Source organism: Puntigrus tetrazona, chromosome 5, assembly GCF_018831695.1.
Source record: "Puntigrus tetrazona isolate hp1 chromosome 5, ASM1883169v1, whole genome shotgun sequence".
Lineage (NCBI taxonomy): Eukaryota > Metazoa > Chordata > Actinopteri > Cypriniformes > Cyprinidae > Puntigrus > Puntigrus tetrazona.
The window spans coordinates 13,374,839-13,392,525 of record NC_056703.1 but is presented as its reverse complement, the minus strand read 5'-3'; the positions used below and the strand labels follow the sequence as shown (position 1 = coordinate 13,392,525).

The window sequence follows — 17,687 nt, the reverse complement described above, 5'->3', positions numbered from 1 at the left end:
TTGGCAGTTCATAATAGCGTTTTCAGCCATTGTGAAAGCTGTGCTGGGATGTGACTCTTACCGTCATAAAATATACAACACAACCTGATTTACACAACTGTACAAGGTTTCTAAGATTTTATCTTTTTAAGGGAAACTTATGGTGAACAAAATCAAAAGTACAGTTTCAAACCACATAAAAAATGTTTTTGTTAGTATTCTAAAATCCATTCTAATGGATTTGATTTTATAATTTCTTATTCATTTTAATGTGCTGCTTAATATTTTTGTGAAAAATATATTTGTTTTATTATGAACAGCAATTATTTTGTAACATTCTAAATGTCTTAATTTTTTTTGTTGTTGTTTTCTTGATAAATAGTATGTAAATTATAGTATAGCATGAGAGTCTAAATGTAAGGACAAAAAACAAATGTCCTGTACTGTTGTTTGCTAAACACCATATAAAACTATTTAAATAGACACTTTTTATATATCTATATATCTCCACTGTGTGTTGGTGAGTGTCTGCGCATGACCCAGCCCTCACCGTGTTGGGTGTGTGTAACAGTATAAATACTCCTGTCAGGTGCAAAGAGCTTTTTATGCAAGTGCCACAGGAGGAATTTGTGTGTGGGAACTGAAATATGACGGTGTTACTGTACGTGTGTTTCATCCTATTTGTTACTGATAAGGCACCTGGACAGACCATAGACCGTAAGTGTGTGCTCCAAAAAAAAATGAATTTGTTAATACAAATAATGCTGATACATTAGATGTAAAATAATACTCTGACTGTAGATTTTGTATGTGTGTTCTTCAGCTTGTAGTAGTGTTATTGACTTTAACCAATGTCTGGATAGTCAGACGATCTGTGATAACACAATTAGCAGATGTACCTGTTTCGAGGGACAACCATTCTGTCGGTAATATGCTCCTTAAAGATGACTTTTCTTTGATACTCTACGCAGCAGTTTAAACACAAGCTTGTTTTGAGTTTCGCTCTTTTCCTACATTCTCTGTGTAGGTGCAACAGTCAAAAAGGTGAGTTTTACATTAATGAAGACTGCTCTCAGAGATGGACCGTAGTGACCTTCGCCCTGGTGGCATCTCTGCCTGGTCTCACGCTCGCTGTGTTGGTCGGGGTGGTTGTTTATGTGATTGTGTCATCAAACAAGAGCCACAAAAGGTGAGAGTGACCAACAAAACTCTAGAAACCACTTTTATGTAATGAAATGTAGCTTTATTGATTCTAAAGCAAAACTTTGTGTCTTAAATAGACTTTATGAGTGTCATTAACAAATACGACTTAAAGTCCATGACGCTTAAGTCGTTAAATGTTATGTCTAACAAGTAATTCATCCTGTCTGTGCATGTGTTTGTGTTCAGTGAGACAATGATGACACCCAAGACAGCCTCTAAAGAGCAGGACATGTTCCCTGGAGTTGCTTTCGCTTCTGATATGAATGTGAGTCTGTGTGTGCGTGTGTGTGTGTGTGTGTGTGTGTGTGTGTGTTAACGCTAAAAATAGTTAATGATTGATAGCAGCAGCACAGGGTTGCCATAATCCTTATCAGAAACATGGATCTATCTGGAAATACCTTTGGAAGTTGTAAAAAAACAAAGGCAGCATAAGACAATTTTTAAGCCTGATGTTCTGACAGGTGTATCGATATTAGCTTCTTGAGTGAAGTATTAATACGCAGTTTTGTGATCTTTAATTTTTTTATGACTTTTGTCTTCCTTTCAAAGAGTCGACCTGCCCCTAACATGAGACCTGTACAAGATCACATTCCCATGACAGCCGTGCCCAACCACTAGTATGTGATTTTTATCTGATTAGCATTAGTATTTAGTATTTTAAGTCAATAAAAAAGTAGTTTCTATTGAGAATGTATGCAATAGGCTTAATTTATATAACACAGAATTTGTATTTTTGAACATTGCATTTCAGAAAAAATGTTCAGTGCAAAATATTTGGACTTACTAATTAACTTATATATTATTACTTTTTTCTTTTTTTTTTTTTTTTTTTTTTTTACTTTATTTGCCTGTAGTGTCTGGTTGTTGTTGTTTCGTCCTTTTTATATTTTTAATTGCTTCTCTGCAGCACATCTGGTGGGATGCGTGATCCTCAAACAGGAGGTCCTGCTCGGACCTATAGGTACATATAAGTCACTGTTACTTCAATTATTCAATAGATTAGTTATAGTTGAAATCAACATGGTTAGCTATATCTTATAAATATATTTAGATATCTCTGCATCTAGCACTGTCATAATTTTAACTTGGGTGTATATCTATACATCTATAACAGGCCTACTAATAATTATATATAGTGAAATGAATCCTGAATGTGTTTGAACATCTCTTGATATTATGGACCACTTCAGTATTTGAATTGTAACTCATATACGTTCTTTGCTGTATTTGATATGTATTTTATGTATATATGTATATTGATATGTATAGTCTATCCAGTGGTGTGCACCCATCTGTTGAAAGCATGCCTGATGGACGACCTCGTGAGCCAAACAGGTTTGTGGACTAAATAAATAAACGACTAAATAAATTAAACCATGTTTGTAAGTGTTAAATGAATACTTCATTGCTCTTCACTGACAAAACGATGAATTACCATGAATTAGAGAACTGCATCTACCGTCGACTCGAGCTGAATAACAATGTTGCCTTCTGTAGAACTGCTTAATTGTTTCATAATTTATTAACTTTCTTATTATGACACTAACTGTTACTGGGTTTTTTTTAGAGAATTTGACTTGTTTCCGTAATTGGATTTTCCCAAATTTCCCTCAATTTCCTCATTTTAAGAGCCGCTTTGACGCAACCTGTATTGAATAAAGTGCTTTAGAAATAGGTGAATTTACATAAATAAATGCTTGTTCGACCGTGATGAATCTGTGTCTCTTAAATGCCACTTGGTTTGTCTCCACAGCATGTACACCGGGATGCGTGATCCTCCCATGGGAGGTCCTGTACAGCCCTACAGGTAATTCATTATTCTACTTAAAACGATTAAGAGCTCGTATGATCTCACAGCGGACTCTCTGGCAAAATATTTTGCGTGTGTGTAAGTCCATATCAAGATCTGGTGCCTCATTTATAAAATGTTGCGCAAAACCCATCCTAAATTTGATCATACCATCATTTCGCCGATATGCGTACGTGCGATTCATAGAAGCAACGTACGAACAAAAATCGCGCGTACGCGACTCTTTCAGACGTGATCTACGAATACAAATGATCTTGAACTTGCGCAAAAATACAGCTCTCTGCCTTGTAAACGACTCCTAATTAATGTCATTAAAATATGAAGCATCCTCAGACATCATAATTTAGAGCAGCGAGCTTACATTTTCAAAAACCTGCAATAATCTGACAATAAAAAGCGCGTACGTCTGCTCCGACCCTGGCGTGACCCTCAAAGACAGTTTTCATAAACGTGAGCGCTTTCGTCGATTTACGCACGATCTACAATCAAATCTGTGCGCACAGAGGCTTTATAAATGGCGCCGAAAGAGTGGAAATCTGAGTCTCCGCGTTTTGTTTTCCACGTCCTGCTGTTTAATTCTGTGTTTTTTGTGTGTGTTGCATGACTGTAGCAGTGGCGCAGTTCGGGGTCAGGTTGTTAGCAACCCTTACGCTAGAGATTCACCCAACCGAAACCCCTATGAAAACCACAGCAGTGATTACACACCACGTGCCCCTTCACAGACATACGACGACCCGGTATGACAAAATATTCAATATTTCACTTTCAGAAATAGACTAGTTAAACGTTTATCAGTTTGTTTGTTTTCTTCTGGGAGGATTTTATGGTACTATATACAGCACATGAGCAATTCAAAAGTAGTGTTCTGATAAGCCTCAGGATATGGGGATTACCGTTTACTGTAGATGATCAAAGGTCTTAAGGTCTAAATAAATCATCCTTCTGCTCATCTCTCCAACAGAAACACAACAATCCCTATTCTCCTACTCCACTCTATGGTTCCTCTGAGCATGGAAACCTCCGCAGTGGATTTCCACGACCCCAATTAAATCCACGTTATTAGATTTGTCAGCTAAACCAGAAAATATATATTTAAGAGTTTGAAAAAAAAAATGCAATAAATACTATGATGTTGAGTAGGAATGACATTACTTTGCAGAAAGCAATTTTTATTACTTCCCGCTTTATAACCGAGCTCTATGATAAACTGTAAATATGTTTACACTGTTTGATTTGTACTGATATAATAAAATGTTAAAAAGGAACAATACACATTTTATACATTCAGTACAAATGCAATTCTGTACCGTTTGCGACCTCATTTGAAATTCTGAAATTTAGAAACACCAGATCTTTTGTCATTATTAATAATCGGCTTTAGCTTTTATAAAGTCCATTGCTGTAATTAAAGCAAGGACACACCAAATAATCATGAATTCATGTTAATTTTTCAATCCAATGTTACTCACTGTTATGCTGATAAATTCTGAATGTTTTGTATTAAATCACAAAGCATGCATTATTAATAGAGACCTCCAATTGCTTGGAATATTCAGATATAAAGAAACAGGCTGTTGATAGGTGATTTCTCTTTATATTTACTGAAGAATTGAAAGTTGACCTCACAAAAGAGTTTTCCAAAAGAAAAGCAAAGCTGGCAGATAATAAATACATTTCAGAATAAAAAGGCAGTCTAGACAGTATGTTTCAACAAACATCCCACACAGTTTCTTCAGCATTTCTTAACCACAGTGTCAGATGCATGCAAGTGCTGATATTGGTTCTAAATGCTCTCGCAGAACCTTCTTCACCGAAGCATCTGATCTGAAACAGACAACGAAGCCTAGCAGTATCGGCTAATAGTTAACATGCAGTCTTAACTGGCTTCAAATCAAACATCACATTAGGTGTAATTATGTGGGTGACAATGTCCTTCTGAGTCCAACTGATTTTGACTCTAAAAGTTGACAGTACAGGGAACACCTCTGTAGAAATGCTGCACATCCATGAAAAGGCAAACTTTTAATCATGTGGGGAAGGGTAACACCCAAACATCTATCTCCACAGATGCTCAGGGGATTAAGGTCTCATTTAAGCTCAACAAGATTTAAGATTTATATAGAGACGTATAAAAGAATGTCAAATACGCAAACGGTTTAGAAAAAAAAATTTTACCATCTCAACTAACAACTACAGTGCCACTCTCTGTTGTGTCCATGTCACATATTGGCAGCATTGGGAGGTTTATTTGAGGGAACTGGAGGGATACATGTGTTTGCGAGTGTGTGAAAGCAGATCAGCCCATGTTTTTGCGGTTGCCATAGCCTCTCCGGTGCGTGTCCTTCCAGTCGTCCCAGTCACGTGCCTTCTGCAGTGCCTCTTCATCATCGTTCTCCTCCTTCCTCTCTCTTTCTGCTCTCTCATCTTCCTCTACATCACCATCTGCTGGGGAGGAAAGACAGAGCCACTTCATGATCTGAGCTAAGTGAAAGTAAGATGCAAAATGTAATAATCCTTTAATACATTCTAAATACAATCTTTGTTCTGCAAAGGCATTCGATATGCATGCAAATACCTGCACTTCGTGGTATTCCCTGGTCAGGTAAACATCCTTTCCGTCTGTGCTGCTCGTACCAGTCATCCACGGTCATGGTGGGAAGACTGGGATACCCTGCACCAAACACTCTGCAAAGCATTCAAGAAATAAAAATAAACAAATCTGCAGCACTGAACTTCACAGACTCACTCCAAGTGCACACTTACTTTGCCTGCACAGCGTCCTTAGTCAGGATAAAAGGCTTCATGGGTGGTCTTCTAGGTGGAGATGGCTGGGGGGCGCTCTACATAAAATTATTAATAAGGCTATCAATTCATTTAAATATTTAAATTCTGATCAGTGTTGGGAAGGTTACCGGTTACAGATTACTCCATTTAAAATGTATTTATACCCTTGTTACGTTACATGTACTTACTATTAAAATAATAAATTATGCAGAATTACATGCAAGTAACCCTAAACCAAACTCTAATACTAACACATAGTAAGTACATATAATTAATTAATATTACTCGCTACTAAAATGTATAATTACACAATAAGGACCTTAAAAGGGTCATTGGATGGCCATTGGATGACCTTTTTAAAAATGTCCACTTTTGTACCGAATAGATTCAAATATATACGCTTTAAATACTAACATGTACCTTTAAGGTACCAAAATGAATCAGCTTTTGTACCTTTATTTCTGCGAGTGCAGCATCGTTAGAAGAGGTGATTTTTAAAGATTCATAATAAACCCTTATACTCAACTCTTTTGTAGATAAAAGCTGGATCACGAATGATTTGCATAGACAGAAACAGACATTCATTTCGGGGGTCAGGGCGTTCCCTTCAAAGCGAAAGTAATATTAATCCTCTGCGTCTTCAGCGGCTCAGATGTTGAGAGTATATGACGACTGCTCATCCAACAACCCAAAACTTTAATTGCTTAATAGGAGTCGACACATCCGGGATTTTAAAACAGGGATTTAAAAAATTATTACATTTCACATTAGTAAACTCTATGGATATAGCTTCCAGTCATACGCGTCCAGATATTTTTAGCGGTCCAAAATAGTTAGTTTTACCATTTGTTGGATGTTGGACCATTTGCCGGAGGGCTCACCCATACGCTTATTTCCGTGTTGAGAAGACAGGTGTATAGGATGGATGTTTACCAAAGTCAAAGTCATGTCACTCAGTGGCCATCTTTGAAACGCTTTCTGGGATCCAAGTACAGCTCCCATGTCTTTAAATAGGGAAACATCACATCCTCCCAAACCTGAATGAAATCTGACAACTATGTAATAAATGTTAAAAACATATTTTCCACATACTGTACATTATTGTATCTCCTCTAAACTCCGTCTTCTGAAACAGGTCGATTTGTATAAAACTCAACGTTCTAAAAAAGCGAGGTGTGCTCCGATTAGCCAGATATCCAGTACTTTTTTTAATGTGTTTTCCCCCTATTCAACACATCTTGGGTATTCTATTCTATTCTATTCTTTAATGTGTACACATTTATATTCAAACAACTTGTGAAGTCAATTTTGTATCCAATGACCCCTTTAAAAAAGTGTAACCACATTTATTTTGTAATTAAACTACATAATTCCATTATATGTAACTAGTTACTCCCCAACACTGATTAATACAGTAAATATATTTTCCAGTAAATCAGAGTAGATGTGATAGATATGCAACCACATCATTACACAAAAGAAACAACCCAAAAGCTATGTAATTCAAGTGGCAATCAAACACCTGCTTGAAAAGCTCCATCCGTTTCAGAATCTCCATCTCCTGGTTGATGGAGTCGATCTCCTCAAGTGCCAGTGTGACCCACCTGCGTACATGTAGCAGGTAAAAATCTCTCACCACCTCTTCGTCGGCTGAACCAGCTTCAACCAGCCCCCTGATCTCGCTCAGCTTGGCTTCGGTCTCCTTGCGCTGCCTAAAACTGGAGCAAATATGCCACGCATGAACGTCACACAAACATTAGCACAACTTATGGGAAAGACACAAACTTTGTACAATTACACCAAAATATTAAAAAAAAGTAAAAAATGATTAAATGCCCATGAGAAGGATGCAATACTAATGCAATAACAGAATTAGCAAAGTTAAGGAATGACTTTTGGGCAGCAAAATTGTTCATTGGGTCAGCAGAGTCGAAATCAGGTAGAGAAGAAAAGGCATGTTAACTGCAAAAGAATTAAGAATGAATGTCAAGAATTAGGTGAGAAACCATTTAGTCTCCAGCGCCATCAATTTTCCAGAAATGCACCCTTCCTGCAATCTCCATAAATGCAATGTGTCAGGTTCTCTGAGACTTTGCTTGGGTACAACATCCTAAAAAAAAAATGACCCTAACTTACAAAGAATAACATGCCGAATAATTCAGGACACACGAATTAAAGGAGTTTTGGACCTTTAGATATCACTTTTATATGACAATTATATATCACCTATATAAGATTAAGTATAAAATCAATAGTGGTTATTAAGACTGTTGTGTCTGTATTTGTTGATCAAATAAATGCAGCCTTGGATAAAAGCCTTAATTTAAAAACATCTTGCATCCTACACCTGTGTGTACACATAAAAATAACTGCATGTTAACAAATATTCGGCGCCAACCCACCTCTCTATTTTGGCTTGTCTTTGTGTTGCCATTGCGATGAGGTCTGGCTGTGACACAGGCATTGGGACCGATGGACTGGTCTGCTCCTCAGTAGGGGTGTCTGCGGTGTTCTCGCTGGCTCTGGGCAGCTGGAAACTACACACATCATAGTCCTTGCACCTCTGGAGGAAGTCCATGAAGTAGACGCGGGCCGCCTGCACGTGCTCCAGGCGCTTGCTGAGGTTCACCTGTTTCATGGTAAGCGCTCCCAGAAGAGCCGGCAACAACAGATACTTCAGGTCAGCCGTGGAGATTTCCTCCAGCGCCTCATTACGACTACAGAAAACACAAGGAAATTAATAAGTCCTCCTATGACCTTCATTCAGCGCTTGTTTTGGTTTTGCTTGTTTAAATACACTGTTGAACAATTATGCGGTCTTAATGTTAGTTTAACTGTCAGTTTATTCGTTTAACAGCACAAGACAAAATACTTTATTGATGCTAAAAGGAAAATTATACAGTCCTGTGACATTCATAAGTGCAATACACTATCTGTGTAGTCGAATTTGTCAAGATATGACATTTCCAGCTCAGTGTAAAGCAGTGTAAACAGCTGAGTCATGCTAAACATAACTGCGATAACTCAGTAACAATACACTTTAGTATAGAAAATGTCCGTCACTGCACTGTAAAAGTATGATGCATATCCTACTCCTTTACTATTTTAACTGGCAACTTATAACTACACAAAATACAAAGCCCTCATTACGAGTGCGCAGGTCGCTCGCGGTCCTTTGACAGCCATGTTAATAATAACAGGAGGCGTTCAATACGTCGACTCGCGTACAGTCGGCGTGTTTTGTTTAGTTTTAATGTGCGTGTGTTCTTCTAACCTGAAGAGGTTCAGCTGATTGACCATCCTCGTCGCCTCCTCCAGCTGCACGATAGCGCGCTTCACTTTCACTTGCACCGCATTGGAGTTGCTCGGCTCGTTTGTGGTGTCCACCTCTTCAAACAGCTTCCAGCCCCGGTCCAGCAAATCCGATAGTTTTGGAACCTCAGAACCACTGGGGTTCTGTGTACTGTTCGCGTCTTCAGCGGCCGCCATTTCTCAAAGCGTATTTATCCAGCTCGGCTTCCGTTTTTTCCGGGTCTTTGTTTCCGGTCGGTTCTGTCGTTGCAGTTCCGGCGTCTCACTGTAGATGTCAACAGAGTCAGCACGACGCTAATAATGTTGCACTAGAGACCTCTTGACAACCAACATCAACGTCATTTGAAAGAAAACAGAGAATTAACAATCAAGCAAAAATTATACTGTAAATTGTAATATAATTAAACAATATATATTATGCAGATATTTGTATGGCCTTGTTTTTAGAAGCTTTAAAAATCGGAATAACAAATGTAAACCATTTTTAAATGTCACAAAACTTGAATAACTTTGAGTAATATCTATTAGTTTATGTTAACCTATAATTAAAATATTTTGTACACACAAAAAATCATTCTCTTCGTTTTGCATAAAACCACCGAAATTAACAATGTGATATCTTTGTAACAATCTCTTACTTATAAATTGTGTTTTTAGCAACATTACAGAAAAAATGTTCTTAGGATCTTTTTGCCAAAATGTGCCAGCAATATTCTTAATTAACATTACATAATTAAATTATTATAGATATCTACATCAAAGTTAGCTTAAATTGTCCTATCCTGGACAGCATATGTTGACATGGCGTGAGATCATGGAGTAGGCGTTTATATTTTTTAATTCTTAATTCATCAAATGGTTTTACACAGTGAAAATGTTGAGAGAAAGCTTTGCCTCTCAGTTTGCACATAAAACTGTTTTGCATGTGAAACTCCTGCTCTTTTTCTGTCAACATGACCATTCTGAACCACATCTTTAAAAATTTAAAGTAGGAAAAGCAAGAACCTTAAAAAAACAGATCTCCCAAAGGTCCGCTCAGTTTTCATTTTAAAAAGCTTTACACACTGTATAAACAGAGATCTGTGACAACATTAGCATGCAGAAACTATTTGTCTTAGTGGTCTCAGTCACTTCATACATTACTTTGTGCTTGATTATTTGTTTGTGTGAGTGTACGAAGGCAACTTAACACGTTTGGCTGATATTAATGATTTTGCCTGCAGTAAATGAGTCTGAGAGGTTTTAATCATTCATACTGTGTTGGACAAATAAACTTCATAAAGTAACATAGTCCAGGGCTGTTTTACCATCGAAGACTGAGCCTTTGTTAGGACAAAAAACGGAAACTCAACACATTTTCCCATGGTGTTGTATCGCTGAACCACTGGCATGATAAGCTGTTGAAAAACCATGACACATTAGAGCTGTTACTCTCTCTAGCCTTAGGTAAATGTGCTTATTCAGTTCACTGATCCAGTCGTTTCTCAATCTGATGGTTAACCATATTCGAGTTTCTCTCTGCAGCTAAAGGCTGTCGAGCAGGTGTGAGATCATGCCTTCTCTCTTATATGTGTTAAAGATGCTATTTTGTAATCAGGGCTCTGAGGTTATTTTGTCTTTCTGGCCACAAAAAGAAAATTCCCCTCATAGTGGAGGACTAACCCTAACCCAGTCATGACCTTTAACCCTGATCTCTACCCTTGGAACATACAACATACATCAACTGTCACCCTGTAGAATAACAGCCGACATAGACAAACCACATTCAAATAAACACCAGGGGACCCCATGAGCAGAAAAGAATTGAAAAAAACAGCATACACACGAACAATTCCACAGTTTTCCTGCATGTTGTGTGGCTCAAAAGATTTATAGCTTCTATTTTTATCATGCCAGGCAGTTGATTCTTCACATATTTGAAATCACTTGCAGATCTATTCTCAGTGTGTGTGTGTGTGTGTCAGCTATGTTGTGAGATTTACTGCCTTTTGTGCCCTTTGCTTTGTCATTTGCAATATGGGGGGCAGAAGTGACAGGTGCCACACACACACACACTCTAAAATACATGGTTCAAATGGAAACCTCAGATAGCTAATGGACTAGATGTTTTTTCCATATGAGAAGAAGGGATTAACAAGGGAAGTTAAACTTTGAATCAAAACCAAAAAGTCAAACGCTTTTGAAAGGGGAAGCTTTATAAGTCTATATAAACATAGAGAATTGCATGGATAATGTTCTAAAAAGATTTTGTTTGTGTATGGCTCGGCCTGAAGCTTACCTGCATTGCGAAGACCATCTCAAGGTCACCAGGAGGAAAACGATTTAGCATTAAGGGATAGAAAACTAAATCTCGAAAGTCAATGTAAAGATCCCACTGTGACAGAAAAACAAATTTGTGTGAAAAAGAGGTTTGGATGAGTCTGTCGGCGGAGATCGATGAGATTGTCCTGCATCTGTTTTCACAAACAATCACTCAGCAAACAGCCAAGCACTAATAAACTCTTCCTCAGACTGTGTGTGTAAATACTCACTGTGTGGGAGTGTGGTGTTATACTCTTAGTAAACAATACACAGGACCCGGTTAAATGAGGACCTGCATTCCACAGAGATTCACACCATGTGCACAGTCAACAGAGCAAAAGAGAGAATGATCTCATGTCGGCCGAAAGGATCAATATCTTTAGACAACGAAAGAAACAGCACTGTAAAAAACAATAGTTGTTTCAACTTGAAATAACTTGAACGTAACATTATTTAACGTTAATGTAGTTGACACAACCAAAAAAATTTAGGCAGCAGGGTTTTCAATTATTTCAAATTGAAACAACTATTGTTGTTTACGGTGTGCATTACTCTTCTTCGTCCTTTGCATACGTATCAAACGCATCTCACACACATTTCTATTGTCTGTTGTCTCTTTAAATGAACTTTTGTAAAGGCAACCTAACTGCTAATATTTTAGCAACATCCCTCAACTGTAAGCTGTTGAGCAAAGCTAAACCCCCTCCGAGGCTCAGCCTTGTCCTGCAAAGAGCCCAGAAGTCTGTGTGTGCCTTTGTCTTTCTGTAACAATGCTGAGATAAAAATCAGCCAAATCAAAGGACAAAAGGAACTGCAGAACAGGTTAGCTCTCTGTCTCCTTCTCCCATAGCTTCTGTTGAATGCTTACTATCTGGGATTTAAATCTCTCTATGGCACTGATATCCTGAAAATGTCTTTGATGTGGAAGAATGTTGATGAGAGATCTGAGAAAACACGCTCGCGTTCACATGAAGAACTGCTATAAAATGCTGATCAGATTCTGACCAACAAATCTTCTCAAAGCTGACTTTACAAGAAAAATTCATTTAATACAAATGGTGTCATCATATACTCAAGTCGTTCCAGTCCTGTATGACCTCTTTTCATTTGTGGAACATAAAGGAAGATATTTAAAGATATGTGTCTGTGCTTCTTGTCCATACAATTTAAACCAATGGGTGTCAATACTGTTTGGTTACCAACGTTCTCGAAAATGTGTGAGGACAAAAAGTATGCAACACCGTGAGGGTAAAAAAAATGTAAAGTTTTCATTTTTGGGCCAACGATCTCTTTAACGCTCACATGATGAAAAATTACAAATTGGACTCTTTCACATTAAATATTTTAATAAAATAAATACAAATTTTTATTTTTTACAGAAAATGTACAAAATTTCTCAGGGTGAAAGGCATGGCCTTCGTCCTTGAATAAAATGGATACAATGGTGTCATCAAATCTTTCATAATCAATACTGAGTGCATAGACCTTCTGAAGTCAACCAAATGAAACAGTTTGAATTCCAATTCTTGCTGCTGTGGAACCTATGAAATGTACCTGACCAAGGGCCAGTTGCATAAACGTAGCCTCTACAATACGAGTTTGACCAACTAGCAGTTATCCAAAAGCAAATCACTCTTATTTTAGTATTCAGCTTAGACTAATCTACGCTTGTAACTTAATTTAGACAACTTGTCAATTTTATGCAACTGGCCCCAAAACAGTTCTTACTAGATCAGTCATGTGTAAAGTATTACCACAGTAAAGTAACTCTTCACCACCACAGTCCTACCCTCCCCCCAAGTATCTTTCTCTGTGCCAGAGTTGATGAGTTTTTCTGTGAGCGACCACTACTTATCACTCTGCTTTTCTGCGGGGTGCCTTGAGGGCCTCACCGCAGGGATCTTTGTTTACAGCCATTCATTAACTCTTTCACCATCCCGTATTCCTCAAGTCCTGCTCTTCTTTCTTCACTTTCACGCCATCCTTACAGCACTCCGAGAGGATTATCCACTCGCTTATGACTCCAAAAGATCATACACATTCACACCGCTCATCCTTCTCTCTGTCAGTCAAGACAGTCCATAAGTGTGGTTTTGTCACTTGCAGACGTATCTTTCAACAGTGCGATGGCAGGTTTTGCAGGACACGTAACAGCACCAGTGATATTTACACTGGCAGCGCTCCACCAGCACTTCCGTATAGGCATTGTACCCTCGTCCACAACACATGAGTCCACAGCTCTCGCTGCCGGTCGCGGTCTTGTTACACTGCCTGCAGAGACGTTACAGAGCAAATTATTCACACACAATGTTTTTTAATACTGGTAAATAGCGTGTTTGCATTGTTAGAATCAGTATTTGTGACTTTGTGTGATAATGTTTAACCGATTCTATTGATTCTATGTTTTCTTTGTGCTCTGTCCCATCTGTCAGATCAGTGATAATCCCTCATTCATTACACCGACTGAGAACTGATCGCTCTTTCTCAACTCATCGGTAATCAATAATCCTGATTGATGGTGCGTATCTCACCTGTCTGTGGTTCCGAATGACCCCTGCTTGGCGTTCTGTGAGCAGTAATCGGGCGAGCTGACAAGATAAACAAGTTCATTCTCTCCCACCGGCCTGACCTCCATCTCACGAGGGACTAGCTGTCGGCGGGTGCCAATCTGGCGTGGAATGACCTTGGTGGCCGACAGATATTTAGACTTGAGGTCGGCAGAGATGCTGTTGATGTCTTGAAGGCCCTTCCAGCAGGTCTTCACAGAGCATGAGCCAGAAACACCGTGACACTTGCACTTCATCTCAAGAGCATCCATGAGTGCCTATGCGAAAACAACAAAAACACATTAATGAAATGAGCTGCTTCAAAGAAATTGCATGCTTCGGAGTTACAGTCAGAAAGGATTCCGGTTACAGATAAGCGCGTTGAGGTAATTTACAAATTAAGCTAGTCTTTGGTGGAAATTGAACATGCATTTGAGCTTACCTGTCTTCCTACTGCATTGTTGTGGAGCTGCATGAGTCTGAAGGCCTGTGGTCCTGAGCGGCGGTTTCTCATGGGTGCGTCTGAGAAAGCCGAGCCCATCTGCAGGCCGTAGCGGACATTATCTCCGCAGCCACCCCAGCGGAAGTCTGGGGCTGCCTGCTCGGCGGGCGCTGGTGCACAGGAGCAGCTGGGGAGCTCTCCGGAAGCACAGGCACGGGCGATGGCATGACTGACCACTGCGGCGGCCAGAGAGAACACAAACGCTGCCTCACGGGTCCCTGCGCAGAGACACCACTGTTAGATCACCCGTGCAAACAATGCAACTTGAACTTCATATACTAATTATCTAATTTATATAATGAATTAGTGGTTTTTAAAATAGCTTACACTATTTTACCAAAAGCATTGGGACTTGAATTGACAGGTTTTACTACTTTCCATACTTCTGAACTTATCTTTATGTTTAAGCATATAATGATATTGTAGGGAATAACTAAACATGCTTCTTTTTATAAAAGCAAGGTTCAAAAAGAAATGATTGAATCAGTCAGCGTTGAAGAACTTGACTAGCTATGCCCATTACTGTTGCAACAGTGTTGTGTCTAAAATGTTTTTGGCTCTTCATTTAAAGTCCACACAGACTGATCAATCCTATGTTTTTGTAACCTTGCTTTATACACAAAGGCACTGTCATGTTAGAACAGAAAAGGGCCATGTGTTGCTATAAAAGTATAACAATTCCAAAACACAACTCGCTGGAATTCTAAAACATTAAGATTTGTACACGTGGAAATAACTAGCAGTCAAACCCGTTCACTAGAATATATTTGGCAATATAGTGTATATTATAGTGTGACCTTTGGTCAATACATTGCTAATATAAATACAGTTGAATGGTTACAAAATATTTTTTAATACATGTTTACTGACTGAGAATGTGGCTAACTGATAAGACCCGTGCAAGGAAGGACTCCCCGTCTATGCATTACCTTTAGCCAGGTCCGGGGTGAAGTGGGGCGCGCTCTCGATGGAGGAGCAGTTCCAGCGCATGTCGCTGAAGGAGCTCTGGCACGCGCTCTTGGTGAGTCTGGCCGCATGCACGATGCTGTGCATGAGCTCGAGGTTCCGTTTGCAGAGCTGCAGCTGATCTGGGACGAGTCCGTCCAGCAGTTTACAGTGATGAGTCTGATTCCACCCCACCGAGCTGCCGTTCACCGTCAAACCGCTGCAAACACAAACACCACGACTGAGCAGGTCTGTCCTAAATATATCCAGGACACACATCTAACTTCACTTTATCTTATAATGCCAAAGTAATAACATTATTTTACGCTAGATTATTTATTTTCTGTGCCTTTCTTTTTTGGTAAATATCACTCAGTTTATCCCATAGTGCCAAATTGGATGTCGCCTAACGAATAAAAATACTTACAGCCAAGATATTGCCGCGCATGGATAAATCACGCAAAAAGACGTGATGAAAAATAGAATGAAATTCCTGCATGTTGTCATTTTGCTCTTTTGTCGTTTAGAAATCCTAGTGAAGTCTGGTCTGATGTCTTTACGAGTGCTCAAGGTGCACACCGAGGAAACTACGCTGAATGTGTCCGTCAAAGTGAAGCTCTCTCTCTTTCATAGTTCAGCTATGGGGCTCGACCCGCCCCTCCGCGCGTGGGCGGTCTAAAGATTCATATTCAAGAAGCGCGCGGGGAGATTTACTACTGTAGTCTGTTTACAAGAGGGAACACATACTGAGAAAGAACAAAATGAACCACATGGTCTAGTTAGGCAAACAGCACACCCCAAATCTTAGCTGAATTAGAGTAACATACTCCAACGTCGCTGACTAAAATGTTTGTTATCAAGCAGATTAAACAGGTTTGGTGCGTCTTGCTCTTGCCGGTCGACCGAGCAAACTGCTTTTATATTAATTGTCACGGGAGACTTAATGGTTTGTTTGTTGTTATTTTCATTTGCTCGTGTAGCCTGGTGAGCAAACAACGTTTTAACCGATTTGTCAAGGTTGAGGTAAGAAAAGCCATTAGCAACAGACTCGATCTGTAAGCTCCGCTTTTCAGGGTGTGCGCCTTCCCAAAGGAAACAATTGGGCTTTAGTCTTTTGAAGATTCCTGTCCAAACGGGATCAACGACCCGTTCATTTACATTAAAATCAGTTTGACTCGGATTTTCCCTTCAGATAAGCCGGATTTCTCGTTCCTCAAGCATTACGAGCGCAAACATCTTTAAACACTAACCTGGCAAAAGCCGCCGAAGGCATTAATGGTCAATGATACATAATTCTACTTTATTCCAAGCTAAAATTCGCTGTAGTATTGCGCCTTTTAAAAAACGGCTTTTAAATGAAGACTAATCTAATTAACAAAAAGGAGACCGCTAACTACGTTGGTAGTATTAAATACGTGCTTTCCCGCCACGCTCAAGCAGCGCGGCTCGTTGGTCTAGGGGTATGATTCTCGCTTAGGGTGCGAGAGGTCCCGGGTTCAAATCCCGGACGAGCCCTACTTTTACATTTTTCAAAACGATGCCTAATTATTAAATGAACACATTATACAAGCGCTAAACGGCATCGGTGCCGTAAAACTCTTCAATAAACACAAATCTATTTTACTCTTATAATCAGCCGATGCTTATTCGTTTGAGCTGAATGCGCCTCAGCGGCGGAAGAATGCAGCCGGGCGCATGTGAATGGCGGCTCTGAGACGGCGCTAATCACTCTAGTCTGATCATCACATAGGTGTGAATATTCACGGGTTCCAGAGCAGCCGTGCTCACCGAGACAATCAGAAATAACATATCCCTCACGAGCGGGCAGCTCCGCGGAAAGGCGAGAAAAGCTGCTTTTTGATTCGCCCGTCTTTGAATAAACCCCTCTGAAACAGACCAGAGTCACGAATAGACCGCTTATTGATCTAGAGATGGGCCATCAGCGGGCGAAACTGCGAACTGGAATTTTAATTGATGTGCTTGCGAGTGCGTGAATTATTCGGGATTAAGATCAAACAAACCAGTTCTCCTTTCTTTAATGGAGCCAGAATAATACAAATGCCTCGCGGGGCTGCTAATCCGATCAACAAATCCTGCCGTAATCGGAGGCCTAATCATCTGGTTTTATGAGCATTGTGTGCTGTAAATAATCGACATAATTGCACCAATAAATAAACCAATTTAGTTATCTACGGTTTCAATAGGTCTTGTAATAATTCATGAGCAAATGAAACGAACCATTTCTATATTTTCCTGGCTGTAGCGCAATGGATGTTGGATGTGGTCTTTTTCAGTTGAATCTGAC

At 39.3% G+C, this 17,687-nt stretch overlaps 3 protein-coding genes and 1 non-coding gene across 6 annotated transcripts; 2 read left to right on the top strand and 2 right to left on the bottom strand.

Moving 5' to 3' along the window:
- The first annotated feature begins 568 nt into the window (after nucleotides 1–568).
- Nucleotides 569–4,514, top strand: zgc:158432 (uncharacterized protein LOC555281 homolog). 2 transcript variants are annotated; one of them, XM_043240077.1, is made up of 10 exons: nucleotides 569–696; nucleotides 803–905; nucleotides 1,007–1,168; nucleotides 1,369–1,447; nucleotides 1,732–1,799; nucleotides 2,090–2,143; nucleotides 2,461–2,517; nucleotides 2,936–2,989; nucleotides 3,603–3,729; nucleotides 3,954–4,514. In XM_043240077.1, the coding sequence occupies exons 1-10, from the start codon at nucleotides 627–629 to the stop codon at nucleotides 4,053–4,055; spliced, it is 876 nt and encodes a 291-aa protein (XP_043096012.1). In that variant the 5' UTR covers nucleotides 569–626; the 3' UTR covers nucleotides 4,056–4,514. The 2 variants fall into 2 exon arrangements, with proteins under 2 accessions (XP_043096012.1, XP_043096011.1); XM_043240076.1 differs by having other exon boundaries at nucleotides 2,452–2,517.
- A 56-nt stretch (nucleotides 4,515–4,570) lies between these two features.
- Nucleotides 4,571–9,314, bottom strand: igbp1 (immunoglobulin (CD79A) binding protein 1). Of its 2 annotated transcripts, none has more exons than XM_043240075.1 (6): nucleotides 9,051–9,314; nucleotides 8,179–8,493; nucleotides 7,299–7,494; nucleotides 5,756–5,832; nucleotides 5,568–5,677; nucleotides 4,571–5,434 (listed from the first exon to the last, which is right to left on the bottom strand). In XM_043240075.1, exons 1-6 carry the CDS (start codon nucleotides 9,263–9,265, stop codon nucleotides 5,289–5,291), a joined length of 1,059 nt encoding a protein of 352 aa, XP_043096010.1. In that variant the 5' UTR covers nucleotides 9,266–9,314; the 3' UTR covers nucleotides 4,571–5,288. The 2 variants fall into 2 exon arrangements, with proteins under 2 accessions (XP_043096010.1, XP_043096009.1); XM_043240074.1 differs by having other exon boundaries at nucleotides 4,571–5,437; nucleotides 9,051–9,310.
- A 3,443-nt stretch (nucleotides 9,315–12,757) lies between these two features.
- wnt11f2 (wnt 11, family member 2) lies at nucleotides 12,758–15,989 on the bottom strand. Its single transcript, XM_043238676.1, has 5 exons — nucleotides 15,810–15,989; nucleotides 15,367–15,602; nucleotides 14,378–14,655; nucleotides 13,921–14,213; nucleotides 12,758–13,660 (listed from the first exon to the last, which is right to left on the bottom strand). Exons 1-5 carry the CDS (start codon nucleotides 15,887–15,889, stop codon nucleotides 13,486–13,488), a joined length of 1,062 nt encoding a protein of 353 aa, XP_043094611.1. The 5' UTR covers nucleotides 15,890–15,989; the 3' UTR covers nucleotides 12,758–13,485.
- Nucleotides 15,990–16,825: 836 nt separating this feature from the next.
- trnap-agg lies at nucleotides 16,826–16,897 on the top strand. The gene has a single exon. It is a non-coding gene; the product is annotated as a tRNA-Pro (tRNA).
- The last annotated feature ends 790 nt before the right edge of the window (nucleotides 16,898–17,687 follow it).

Excerpts from the sequence above, each read along its gene's own strand:
- zgc:158432 (XM_043240076.1), top strand. The coding sequence starts at position 627 with ATGACGGTGTTACTGTACGTGTGTTTCATCCTATTTGTTACTGATAAG. Across the intron at positions 906-1,006 it reads GAGGGACAACCATTCTGTCG|GTGCAACAGTCAAAAAGGTG; the intron begins GTAATATGCTCC and ends TTCTCTGTGTAG. Across the intron at positions 2,144-2,451 it reads GGTCCTGCTCGGACCTATAG|TCTATCCAGTGGTGTGCACC; the intron begins GTACATATAAGT and ends TGATATGTATAG.
- igbp1 (XM_043240074.1), bottom strand. The coding sequence starts at position 9,265 with ATGGCGGCCGCTGAAGACGCGAACAGTACACAGAACCCCAGTGGTTCT. Across the intron at positions 5,678-5,755 it reads AAGGACGCTGTGCAGGCAAA|AGTGTTTGGTGCAGGGTATC; the intron begins GTAAGTGTGCAC and ends AATGCTTTGCAG. Across the intron at positions 5,438-5,567 it reads GGGAATACCACGAAGTGCAG|CAGATGGTGATGTAGAGGAA; the intron begins GTATTTGCATGC and ends TTTCCTCCCCAG.
- wnt11f2 (XM_043238676.1), bottom strand. The coding sequence starts at position 15,889 with ATGACAACATGCAGGAATTTCATTCTATTTTTCATCACGTCTTTTTGC. Across the intron at positions 14,214-14,377 it reads ACAATGCAGTAGGAAGACAG|GCACTCATGGATGCTCTTGA; the intron begins GTAAGCTCAAAT and ends GTTTTCGCATAG. Across the intron at positions 13,661-13,920 it reads TCATTCGGAACCACAGACAG|GCAGTGTAACAAGACCGCGA; the intron begins GTGAGATACGCA and ends ACGTCTCTGCAG.